This window comes from Helianthus annuus, chromosome 11 (genome assembly GCF_002127325.2).
Source record: "Helianthus annuus cultivar XRQ/B chromosome 11, HanXRQr2.0-SUNRISE, whole genome shotgun sequence".
In the NCBI taxonomy this organism is placed as follows: Eukaryota; Viridiplantae; Streptophyta; class Magnoliopsida; order Asterales; family Asteraceae; genus Helianthus; species Helianthus annuus.
Genome location: NC_035443.2, coordinates 161,138,774 through 161,152,644, shown reverse-complemented (window position 1 = coordinate 161,152,644; position 13,871 = coordinate 161,138,774). Strand labels below are relative to the sequence as shown.

Sequence of the window (13,871 nt, the reverse complement as noted above, 5' to 3'; positions counted from 1 at the left end):
TGGAACTATTTAAGCCTTCTCGATCGGCGCGAGGCATGGGTCGAGGCCCGTTCGTGCACGTTTTTATATTGTTCGAACTTATACATACGCTATGCTTTATACTTGTAAAAATGCAGATCGCTTTATTTATTGATTTATTTAATCATAGTTCCGGGGAAAACCCTCCCGGCTTACAAGGAAAATGGAAATGCGTTCGGGGCATTACCCTCCCGATTCGTACAAGGAAATTGGAAATACTAAAAAATAAGAAATAGCGATCTTTTTTGTCGTAACTGGCTGCCGTTTACATGAAGCACTTCTTTAAATGAACTCCGTTCCATGTCCTAGGTACGGGGGTTCCATCGATTTTTTCCAACACATAGGAGCCTTTATCGCTTGTTTCTTTGACTCGGTACGACCCTTCCCATTTTGGGGTCAGCTTCCCAGGAGCTTCGACGCGGCTTGCATCATTGCTTCGGAGTACAAAATCTCCGACCTTAAACTTGTAAAGCTTGGCACGGGCGTTGTAATACTTTTCGATCTTCTTTTTGTATCGTGCTTCCTTAATTGCCGCAACGTTCCGATGTTCTTCTAGCAGATCAAGATTGGATCGGAGCTCCCGTTCGTTTTCTTCCCAGTTTTTGCACCTTTGATTTGGGAGTCCGATTTCTGCGGGAATCACGGCCTCAGTGCCGTATGTAAGACTGAACGGTGATTCTCCGTTACTAGTCTTATGCAACGTTCGGTGAGCCCACAACACGTTCGGCAATTCATCTGCCCATCCTTTGCCTTCATAACCAAGTCTTCTTTTTATTCCGTCTACGATCCGTCGGTTTATCTGCTCGACCTGCCCGTTCCCCTGGGGGTGCGCGACCGAGGAGAAGACTTGGTTAATCTTCAAATTCTCGCACCAGTGTTTGAATGGATTTTCCGCGAATTGCTTTGCATTATCGCTCACAATGTAGAGCGGGAGACCGAAGCGGCACACGATCTGCTCCCAAAAGAATCTCGTTACATTATAGCCAGAGATGATTGTGAATGATCGGGCTTCCACCCACTTGGTGAAATAATCCACCGCCACAAGCAGATATTGGGCGCTTCCGCTCGACCGTGGGAAGGGTCCGACTATGTCGACGCCCCACTTCTGGAAAGGCCATGCGGCGGTTACTGGGATCATTTCATTCTTCGCTCGGAGGCTTACTGGTGCGTGCTTTTGGCATTTGTCACATTGTTGGAGCTCTTTGACTGCACTCTCGTGCATCCCAGGCCAATAATATCCTGCGTTTTTCACCTTTGTTACGATCATTTTTGGCCCGGCATGAATCCCGCAAATGTCGTAATGTATTTCTTTGATGATATAGCTGGCCTGTTCCGGGTCAAGGCATTTTAGCAGAGGCCCAAGGAAAGTCTTTCGGTACAAACCTCTTTCCTGCATCTGATATTGAAGAGAGTTAATTTGGATCTTTCTCGCCTCTGCTTTATCAACTGGCAAAACATCGTGCACCAGGTAGTTGATTATGGGTATCATCCATGTTTGTGACGAAGCTTCTACTTGCATAACGTGAGGAGTAGCAATTGAAGGTGCGGTTAACACCTCCCCCCTACCTCCTTGGCGAAATGACTGAACGATACGGATGCCAGCTTGCTCAACGCGTCGGCCTTTTTGTTTTTGCTGCGGTGAATGTGTTCAACTTTACATGAATCGAAAGATGCCATAACTTACCTTACCTGCTCGAGATATTCAATCATGTTGGCTTCCCTTGCTTCATATTCCCCGTTCACCTGATTTGCTACGAGCAGCGAGTCTACATGGGCCACAACATTTCTTGCTCCAACTTTCGTTGCCAGACGTAAACCGGCTAACAGGGCCTCATACTCAGCTTCGTTATTAGAACTCTTGAATTCTAAACGGAGCGCATACGTCATATCAGTACCATCCGGATCGGTGAGAATCAAGCCTGCTCCTGACCCTTCGGCACTCGAAGCCCCGTTTGTATACAAAGACCAGGGTTTGTCTGGAGCTTTCTCTGTTTCTTCCATTTCTTTATCCTCCGGCATGTCTACTAGAAAATCAGCTATCACTTGTCCTTTTAACAGACCTTTGGTTCTGAAGGTGATATTGAATGCGCCCAGCTCGATTGCCCATTTTGCCATGTGACCTGAAACTTCGGGCCGTCGGAGAACATGCTGGATTCTTTGATCCGTTCGTACCTCGATTGGATGGGCTTGAAAGTATCGACGAAGCCTTCTTGAAGCATGGACTAATGCCAGAGCTAGCTTTTCCAAGTTTGAGTATCTCGTTTCATAATCTTTCAATGTTCGGCTCACGTAGTAGATGGGGATTTGTGCTCCGGTTCGGTGGGCGACTAGCACTGCGCTGATAGCACCAAGTGATGCTGCTAAGTAGACCGTTAGTACCTCGTCTATTTCTGGTACGGTGAGGGTTGGCAAGGTGCCGAGATAGGCTTTAAGCTCTTCAAAAGCTCGTGCGGCTTCTTCAGTCCATTTAAACTCCGATCTGAAACTTTTTCTGAGCACGTCCATGAATGGGAGAGACCTGTCTGCTGCTTTTGACAAGAATCGATGGAGGGCGGCCAATCTCCCATTTAAGGACTGGATCTCTTTGACCGATGTTGGAGACTTCATGGTAAGAACAACATCGATCTTGTCTAGGTTGGCTCACAAACCTTTTGACCCGACCATGACTCCCAGGAACTTTCCTTCTTCTACCCCGAACGTACACTTTTTGGGGTTTAACTTCATGTTGATGCTTCAGAGTCGGGTAAACGTTTCGAGTATGTCTTTCAGCATGGCGGCTTCATCGTGACTCTTGATTACGATATCATCAACATATACCTCTACATTTCATTCGACTGGTCTTTGAAGGCTTTACTCATTAAACACTGATACGTAGCACCGGCGTTTTCTGTCACACCCCGACCACGAAAAACAACAAAACGTGATGGAATCGTCGGGGAGTGTTGTAACAGAATCATTGTTTCATAACACATGGAAAATTGAAATGTTGTTTTATTAATAAAAAGAGTTACAATGTCTTAACAAACAAAGATGTAATACAAAATTTAACTAGTCTTGCATCTTTTAATGTCACTAAGGCCTCGTCCAATCCTATGTGAGCATGCATCAATATCATCATCAAATTTCATCAACTATTGTACCTGAAACACATGTGAAAATATATCAGCATAAAAATGCCGGCGAGTACATAGGTTTTGTGAAAATAGGATTCATGACTTAGGTTTAGGAAAATGTTTAATGAAAACTTGTCATGAATCCAGTTTAAGTGTTTGCTTTTATAAAACGTTTGAAAAGCGATAATAAGATAGATGATATGTAAAAGAGTAGTGTAAGGTTAAATGAATAACCAAGTAAAAATGAGTTTGTATAAAATAGGTTGTTTGTAAAACAATGTCTTGTGAAAAATATGTTATATGTCTAAACTGAAATGATTTAAACAACGCTGCGATATGTAATATCATACAAGCACTTATGTATAGGAAGTACCAGCGGCGTATCCACCATGCTTGTATCACATTACACACGCCTCGTTACTTAAATCACTTTACCCAAACAAACCACCAATTGCCAAAATGTATTGAATAATATGTCAAATGTTTATGTCAAAATGTAAATCATGTAATGTATAACCAATGTCAAAAATGTTTATGTGTCAAATGTAAATCATGTAATGTGTAGCCAAAATGATATGTATGGCTAGCGAAATGCATCAACTAAACCATAGGTGAAAACGCACAAAACAAAGTATTGAAGTAAAACTTGGTTTAAATCAAAGTTATGTTTTGTGGAAATGCATGCAATATTGATACAAACATCTATGCGGTGTTGTGAAAAATCCATACGTTCAAGCCTTGAGACAGCAGGATAACCTTAGTGTAAAAGTTATCAAAAAGAAATGTTTTCGGATTCGGTCATTCCATCCATCCAAACAAACCTAGGATTTTAGGAACGGGATTTGTCAAGTCCTATGGTACCACTACCTACTACCGAGCGGCGTGATCAATGTTAATGAATGTACATTGTCCCATTTAAACAACCCAAATGTCATACCAAAATGTAAGCATGTGATGTGATGTAAATGTACTAAGTATGAACAAAAGGAACATACATAGCATGTGATGTAAATCAAATGTACTAAGTATGATGAACATACATAGCATGTGATGTAAAACAAATGTACTAAGTATGCGCTAAACGGACATACGTAGCATAAAATGTCATGTAAAACGATGTACTAAGTATGCACATAATGGACATACATAGCAAAAACATAATGAAATCATGTACAAATAGTGTACTAGTGAACATAGCAAGTATATGATATGAAAACATGAAAAGCATGAAAGTAACAAGTAGGCACATGTGTTTCACCCCAAAACGTTTGGAAAACAGTAAAAGAGGGGACTATGTACTCACTTGAGGGTGCTTAGAAGTCTTGAACAACAACAAGCAAAGCTAGAGGGATCACGGAATCAAACGGCACCCTATATAGATAACTACATAAATAACCGGACCTAAATCGGGGGATTGGATAGTATGTGGTTTCGTAAACCAAATGAGTATTGGAACTCATATGATATGGTTAAACAAGGCCCACATACTAAAATGAAACTTAACCTAAGTGCTTTCGACCCATTACGACCCGTTTAGGTAGCTTACGCTACTTTAACGCGTCGTTCGCGTAAAACGCGTTCGGAACGCTTAACTAGTCCTATGACAAGTAATGTATGCCTTAACATGTCTAATATAGTTACCTAATCAGTTTGGATGTCAAAATTTAGGTTACATATGCTTTAAATGAATTTATGCGTAAAAAGGGTATTTTGGTAATTTACCTAAGGCATAAGAACTACTTATCATACAACTATTTAAACAACGTGACCATAAGGTATAACCTCGGAAGGTTATTCCTTTATACAACTATGGCCACCTAAAGTATTTGGTCGGATCCTAAAGACCAACCAAATGGGTCGGGTTCGAAAGTATAAGCGATTGATTAGATCGCTTACCTTTACGACCCTAAACAAGCACAAATCTAAAAGCGACGAGCTAAACATGCTAGAACATGTTTAGTAAAGATAGAAAATAGGTTTGGTATCAAAACAAATGGTTTTGATACCCTAGAGTAGTTTGGTTACAAAATACGCGAGGAAACGCATTTTGGCCGAAACTACGACTCGTCACTGAGCCTAGATAACGTAGTAATCAGTGGGTATAGTCACTAGGGACTATAACCATCGTGATTACGCTCACGTTATGAAGTTCAAACGAACCTCGCATTGACCATAAACTGGTCAATGCAGAAAGTCAAACGCAGTTTGACTTTAATGCTAAAACGAATGAAAAAAATGCGAAAGAATACTTACAGAAGGTCCCCGCAAGATTTAACCCGATTCGCTTTCAGGTAGGAAGTATACACTTCCACTTAGAAAGCTTTGAATCAGATTAAATGTGAGGAAGATGGGCAAATGGGTTGAGTATTTATAGAAATGGTAGAACCGTTAGGATCGTTTCTCGATAATTGAGCTTAAATCTTGGCCCTCCACTTGTGCCCATTGTTTTGCAATACAAGGGGTAGCTAAAAACCATCAAAATTTGCCCCTAGATTGATCAAAAACATGTCCAAGTTCAACGAATACCAGCTGCTGTTTCAGAAATTAGTTTTTCTGTTACTGGGCATCTCAGGCGGCCCGCTTAAGATGTGCACATGGGCTTACGCGGGCCGCATGGCTAAGTATTCAGAATTTGCAGTTTAGTCCCTGAACTTGTGAAATACGCATTTCGGCCCATTTTTGACACGTTTAAGCCCCGTTAACCCCATTTCAAGGCTCCAAAATTAAGTTAAAGTATAGGGAACTCAAAACATGCTCAAAAATATTCCGGATGTCGGTTCGTTTGGTCGTACGGTTGCGGTGTTCGCTTAATTACGACGGAATGCGCATAAGCGCGAAAGACGATCCAAATTGCGCGACGAATGGATTTTTCTTATGCCAAACACTAAAGTAAAATATTTTAATGCTTACATAAATTTTTGGATGTCCGGAAGTATTCAGAACGTAAGTTATGCGCGAAAATGCAAACTTATGCACTTTTTGACTCTTTTAGTCCCTGAATGACCAAAATGTTTATTTTAACACACCAAACACCTCAAAGCCTATTTCTAAGCTATGTAAAGGATATTTTGGGTATTTTTAACTAATGGCCAAGTTCTGGAATGTTCGCTACAGTTCAAATTGGCATACTTTCGCAGTTTGTCGAATTTAGTCCCTGTAAGCGAATAAACTTGATTTCGGCATACCAAACCTTCCAAAACTTATTTCTAAGTTATGTAAAGGTTATTTAAGGTATGTTAAGCCTATTTCACTATTCCGGAGTGTTTGTTGCATTAAACTGGTTATATTTACGCATCAGTGCACTTATAACCCTCCAGAAAGCGATCTAAAGCCCGAAATCGAACAAGAGTTGATATGTGCAAATGATACACATGTTTATACAAATCCCAAGTATGAAATACAATATTTCATTGGTTTGGTATTTGTTTGATGGCTGAAGTGACACAGGTGTCACAGTCTCCCCTACTTCAGGAAATTTCGTCCCGAAATTTATTTAGAGGAAACTTGTGAGAGCTTGAAACATGAAGTTGAAAAGATCGAACAACACTGGTTAGAGTCCTGAACTTCTAGTAACTTTAAATAACATCATGCTTGCAATGTGAGAGGGTCACTTATATACAAGTATATAAAGCGTTATTGGTGCGTCCACCATACCTCTATTACATTGTTCACATTTTGTTATGGTTGCCACTATTAGTTCTTACACATAATAAGTCTTACCGCGGTTTCCGTGCACTGAACTTCATAATTATGTATGCATCCATAATTATGTAATTCCTTGCATAGTCACGTAGTGCATCTTATAATGTGTAGGGGAAGGAAACAATGAACGAGCCGGTGATGATTGTGATTAGACCATACTGGGGTCCTTTTTAATTGAGTCAATAAATGATCTCCAGACCGCCAAGGAGTCTTTTTATATCATCCCATGTCATTCTCAACCAGATTTTGAATCAATCTTTTGACCTAGACCACTAAAAGGGGTCTCTTTGAATGATGGAATGGCACTATAAAATCCATGGGTCTTAACTATCACGTAGAAGCCCAATTAAGGATTTGAGATAGTACCTTTTGAAAATCCTACTACGAATCCCTCATATAAAAATACGAAAGGTTCTATGAGGATTTGGATAACGAATTATCCAGAGTATACAAAATCACAAAATGCATAAAAGGAAACACAAAATGCATAAACACATAGTCACATAACCACAAAATTGTTTATCTTGATTTTAAATTTGTCATGACTTAATTTGTTCTGTTAACTGTGCACATGCATTTAAAGCACATCAGGTATCCAATCAGTGGATTTTGATTGGTGCTTTAAACATTATCAAGAATCTAACTATGAAGATAGAAAGATCTTAAATAGGAAATTCGATTTCGATTGTAAGGAACTGAAATGTTCAAATTAAGGTACACAAGGAATCCAATTAAGGATTCTGATTTGAATGACAATAATCCACAAGGATCTAATTGTGAAGATAAAAAGATCCCATATGGATTTTGGGAATTGAAGATGTTTTGAAACCTTGCACTGGATGTGCTTAAGTCAAAACATGAAGTAAAAATGCTTATGAAGTTTAGATGCTAGATATGCCAAGGCGACACATGAAGCAGAATTTGAGGGTTAAGTCAATGCATGAGGAAAATACTTTGAAAACTATGCATGGGGTTCTAAAATGTGTTTAATGTTTTGTAACATCCCGAAAATATAAGTTCATAAAATTTACAATTTATTTGTAAATAAATTAGTAAAATAAACTAACTAGGGGTGACACTAACCTAGTTAGATAATGACTAGTGAGTAGTTAAAGGACAAAAAGGGGACTAAAGAAAATTAGAGGGACCAAAAGGGATTAAACTAAAATTTAGTTTAATAAAACATGAAAAAATAGAAATCTCAAACACACATACGTGTGTGAGATCGACCAGACAAGAGCAGGGGGCGACCAAGTTCATCAAAACCCTAGTTCAGCATAAAATCTCTAAATTGAAGGATCAAACTCAGTCCAAATCAAAATCCGAACATAGATTAGTGATCCTCATCACAAGGGGGTTACAAGGTATGTAAAATTTGGTGTTAATTCTCTGTTTGAAATTCTCATGAAATTGGGAAATCTGAAATTTGATGATGCATGTTTGTGATTTGGTTAACTTAGTGATGACATGGTGTCTAGGAGTAAAAACCTAGACAATAACATGTGAAATTATGGCTAATTCCTGAATTTCTCATGAACACCATGAAGGTGATTCATGGGTTTTGTGGAAAACTAGTAAACACTAGGGTTTAGAAGGATTATTCTAGTGTGATTTGGTCATAGAAAGCAATTTCTGAAATTATGATGTTTAAAAGTTACATGAAGACTTTATTGATGAATAAGTTTAGCTTAATAGCAAACTATGAACTTGAAACATGAATGATATAAAATTCTGCCCGATAGGTGTTCGCATAAATGCCTCAAAGAAGACTTAAATCTGAAAATTTGAGTTAACCGTATGATTGTGATGTCTAGGCAAAATATGCGAATTGTGAATTAAAAAGGAGTTCTAAACGTGTTTTCGTTGAACTCAATAGGCAAAGAATCCGGATCGTCAAGCGGACAAGCCGGAGCGGATACGCGTTTGAAGGGTGTGCTCTAAAGGTACGCGACTTGTCGTCTCGTTACATTTATGTTGATAAGCCTAGTCGTAAATACGTTAATGTTGTTATAGCAAAAATAGTTGCGTTTGGTGAGCCTAGGAAGTGATGGAATTCACTCGACAAACCAAACAAGTCAAAATAAATAGTTGGGTAATTATGGTTAGAAAGCAATGTCGACGAATTATGAAGGTATGTAACTTGACCCGTTACATTTATTAGATTTGATGATTTTAATGTGTAACTAAATCTTTGAATAAGAGTTGTTTTGAAATAAGCGATGAAGTCGTATATTGATTGATTGATTAAATTCGGTTGGTACTCGTTGGTAGTCATCATAGAGGAGGACTCCTTAGACGAGCCAAACGGGTCAAATAATCTAGTAAAACATGATTAAGGCTCCGGAATATGAGGGAATGTTCTTTGATTTTGCTTAATATATAACATGTTTGAGTCACTAGAATCTGATGTAGTGGTTTGTTAGAAAAGTAAATTCCAGGAGTTGGGTTTGAGTGAAATGAATAAAACAAACGAGACATGGAATTTCCAGGTACCACCGTAAATTACGGTAGTACCGTAATTTACGGTAAAGCCCATATATTGTTACGATGTGGGTCTCCTGGTTTACGGTGACCAGAAATCTCCAGGTCTCACTGTAAATTACGGTGATACCGTAATTTACGGTGGATCCAGAATAACTTATATATATTTTTGTTATTTTTTTTTATGTGACGTCAAACCTTGGAATTATGTTATATCATATCGTTAAAAACTAATGATTTTAACGGTTTGATCATAGGTAACAAGATGGATCTTACGGATGGCGATCAAGCACATGATGAAGAACCGAACACTACATTTTGAAGCTTCCGCAATGTTTTAAATCTTTAGTAGTATTATGTATGGGTTGTAAACATTATTAAACTACTTTTGAAATGTTTTAACTTAGCCACTAGTTGACTAAGGTTGATGTACTTATGAGTTCCGTTAACGAATACTTTGTCACTTAATCAATATTTTGGATATGATGGTGTATTTTACTATTAAAATCAAGTGATAAATAGAAGGGTGTTACAAGTTGGTAATCAGAGCTTAAGGTTGTCAGCAAAGTGTTCGGTTCAAGCTTGATCGATCGTCCGGTAAGGATTAATTATTCATGTTAGTAGATCTTATCCTATTTAAATGAAAGAGATGGAAATTAATGTGCATGGGAAGAGTGCGTTAATACACTCAAACCCGAAAAGTGCACTAAATGAGAACGGTCAAAGCAAGTTACGAACTTGGCTAGACCGAAGCAAACAAAGTTATGTTATAAATGAGATGTTTAATAATTGATGTAAACATTTCTTGGAAATTAATGTGCATGGGAAGAGTGCGTTAATACACTCAAACCCGGAAAGTGCACTAAATGAGAACGGTCAAAGCAAGTTACGAACTTGGCTAGACCGAAGCAAACAAAGTTATGTTATAAATGAGATGTTTAATAATTGATGTAAACATTTCAGTTTCAAGACATCCGGTAAGAGTTACTTATAATTGAGATTAAACAATATGAAATATGCGAAAAGTGTATGGGAGGAGTGTATAAATACGCTCGAACCTGGGAAATACACTAAGTAAGAAAGGTAAGGCAAGATATGTACTTGACCAAACCGAAGGAAAATAACACATTACTTATGACTAAGAGAGTGTGATATAAATTCCGTATAATAAGATGGAAATGAATTAAATAAGTATTGACTAACCATTATGGATGTTTCAGTTAAAGAAATGTCTGCAGTAACCAGAGATGATTCGGCATCTCAATTGACTGAGCAAATGAAAGCTAAGATTTCCGAGGCAGTCGGAAAAGCTCTGGAAAATAGTCTATCACATTATATTGATAGATTACAAACCACAATCGTACCGGTGGTGGATGGTATGATGGCTGAATTGAAAGACATCATATTACAAGAAATAGAAGAGAGGAGGGTATTGGATATGAATCCAAGTTCCGTAAAGAAGTCCAAGTCTAATAAAGCTCCCAAGAGAGGAGTTACAAAAACTGTGTTGCATCAGTGCAAATTTTGCGGAAAAATTCACAAGGGCACGTGTGGTAAGCCAAGACACAAGAAGTCTAAACGTCCAGAAAGGCTTGGAACCAAAGACGCAACTGACACAATGTCTGATGCCCAGAAGTGAAGGACAAGGTCGTTTTATATAACAGCCGCAGAGGCTAAAACTGAACCCGATATCATTTCAGGTATGTTTCTTGTAAATTTAATTTAACACAAATTTATCCGATGCGAGTGCGAATGATAGTTGCATAAAGGCATATATGAGTAATGAATTGGGAAAATTATGTAAAAAAAAAAATACCTATATGAAGGTATATATATATATGTAGATAAGAAAATAAATAATGGAGAGTATGTGAAACCGAGGTAAAAGTAATCTCGGTAAATATTTCAACGGGAAGGAGTGCATGTGCACTCGAACCCGGGAATGCAATGAAAGACAAGTGTCATAACGGGAAGGAGTGTGCGTACACTCGAACCCGAGAACTTAACGAAGTGAATAAATGTTGGGTTGGGAAGGAGTGTAATTACACCCGAACCCGGAAATTGTATTAGTAGCGAATGGCAAGGGCAAGGTTGTACACTTGGTTAAACCAAATAAACGATACATATTATTCGCCACTACGAATAAGAAAGTATCGTCAAATGCGGATTTAGAAAATTGGGTATGGGTAACCATCCAAGTAACATATTATTAACCAAACTCGTATGAGGAAGAACAATAATTACATTGATAAGTGTAGTTGAATAAAAGATTAGTAAAATAAACATATTAGAAGTGTTAGAACGAAAACGGGTAAACCCCAAGAGCTATATAACGATAGCAATGGTTTTACCTAACAAGGCCTAAGAAATGAACCCTCGGGACATTAATAAAAGAGACGGTGATGCAGATTAAAAGTTAAAAGACTCAGATTAAGAGTTATGACTAAAGGACGATGAAATTCTGCAAAACAGGAATTTCGATAGTTTTGTTCAACTATTCCAATGTTGGACGGGCTTGAATAAAGTATAGTACTTGATATTTCAAGTAAGTGCTAACCGAATAGTGAAAGTGCGAAATATTAGTAAATCTACGTGATAGGTCGTAAAAGATTATGGAAAGGAAAACGCAAACCAATAAAACCAGGGTGTTAAAAAAAACATTAAGCTAACGAACCCGGTAACGGGTTGAAAGGAAGTAGAGGCATAAACCAAATAACGGCATGAGTAAAATAAACCGACACGAAGGACACATAAGAAGTCATAGAGTCGGAAAGATTATAGGAAGGAAAATGAGTGTAGCCATAGACTAAGGTCAAGGTAAAGCTAAACATGGCGTAACGTGATCACGGACACAAAAGTAATATAGAATGAAATCACGTTATAGTGTAAATGACTAGATATGGAAGTACAAACACGCAAAGAGGGCCGATGACGGCAATATTGCATACTCGAATGACGAGGTATGAGGTAAAATGGTGACCAATTAGTTTGGGCAATAAAACAAGTTGTAGCCTAATTAACATTGTGACCTAGGTAGAGCGCTTGTTAATATAAAACTAGTTTCAAGTAAGTATGGCTTATACTAGACTTATATTTTAGAATAATTCTCTATCGTATTGGTTACGAATAAGATGAATACATAGTTGAGGTATGACGTTTTGGCGTGTAGACGTACGGAACAAGATAGTTGAGCATGACAAGAAACCATGTGGAGGGTTTTAAAAGAGGTTAAATCGGTAATTCGATCATTTTATGGCGAATGGAAAATGAATTTTTAAATGAGTACCTTATAAGGTAAACCAAAACAAACAATAATGGCAAAACGGTAAATTGGTCACGCGTCGACCATAACTGTTGGTTTTAAAAAGACACTTATGAAGTATGCCTTAATAGGCCGAAAAGTGTTAAGAAATGAATTAAAAGTAAAACGACCGCCCGATGTAAATCGGAGCGAGTCATATAGTCGAGATGAAAATACATGTCATCTCGCTAATAAAATCGGTCATTTAGACCAAACGGGTCAAAGGGTGAAGATACCACCTTTTAATAATGGCGACTAATGATTCTTGTCGAGTTATATGATTTCAGGAATAAATGTAGAAATGATATTTGCATCGCTATTATTTAGCGAATATTATAGCAAGGCATTAAAACAGGTCAATACATTGACCCGAGCCAGGTATGTGTAATGGAGTAATTACTCATTTAGAACGTAAGGTTCAATGAGCATTAAATGAAGTCTTAGATGGACAATGGGTTACTTAAATGGGTAAACCGAATGTTTTAAAAGGGGGCCGGGCGTGTCGAAAAGCATAATGATTTTTTTTCAAACAAGATCATAACTCAAAAGAAGAATTAGGGGTCAAACATGCTCTCAAAAGACCTTGTAGTAATTGAAAGACTAAAAAGGACCAAAATGCCCTTGTTAGCTAATTCGAACAAACAACCTTTAAAGGTTGTTTGGAAACGAGTTTTATGATAGGTAAATACTTAGAATAAGTATAGAAGCCGAAAGAGATATTATATTAGTCAAATGGCACTATTTGAGTTTTTGCCGTAAAATAATGATTCGAGATGTAAAATTTGGTTTATATAGGTCACCACATTAAACCCACCGTAAATACAGTTGTGGTGGGAGATTATAGGATAAGAAATGTGGTGATAGAATGCTAGAAGCAATTGCGAAACAAACAAATTGATCAAGTCAAGATCAAGTAGGAGCATAGGAAAGGTTCAGACTCTACGTGGGAGTCTGAAGAGGAGATGCGACGTCTCTACCCTACATTATTTGGTACGTACTTCGGTTTCGGGGATGAAACCCTTTTAAGGGGGATGGACTTGTAACATCCCGAAAATATAAGTTCATAAAATTTACAATTTATTTGTAAATAAATTAGTAAAATAAACCAGTGTTGCAAAAGTCGGATTCCTCGGCCGAGTACTCGGCGAGTACTCGGTCCTCGGACCTCCACCTTGGCGACTTCCTCCTAGGCGGTCTCAACTAGTCGGCCTCGGGAGTACTCGGTCCTAGTCGGCGCCTAGTCGGCCTAGTCGGAG

The 13,871-nt window shown here is 38.2% G+C and overlaps 1 protein-coding gene and 1 long non-coding RNA gene across 2 annotated transcripts; one reads left to right on the top strand and one right to left on the bottom strand.

Annotated features, from left to right (window-relative positions):
* Nucleotides 1–283: 283 nt before the first annotated feature.
* Nucleotides 284–2,625, bottom strand: LOC110888652. The gene is made up of 2 exons (XM_022136168.1): nucleotides 1,708–2,625; nucleotides 284–1,651 (listed from the first exon to the last, which is right to left on the bottom strand). Exons 1-2 carry the CDS (start codon nucleotides 2,623–2,625, stop codon nucleotides 284–286), a joined length of 2,286 nt encoding a protein of 761 aa, XP_021991860.1.
* A 5,433-nt stretch (nucleotides 2,626–8,058) lies between these two features.
* On the top strand, nucleotides 8,059–9,770 carry LOC118484106. The gene is made up of 3 exons (XR_004872734.1): nucleotides 8,059–8,197; nucleotides 8,710–8,776; nucleotides 9,572–9,770. It is a non-coding gene; the product is annotated as an uncharacterized LOC118484106 (long non-coding RNA).
* The last annotated feature ends 4,101 nt before the right edge of the window (nucleotides 9,771–13,871 follow it).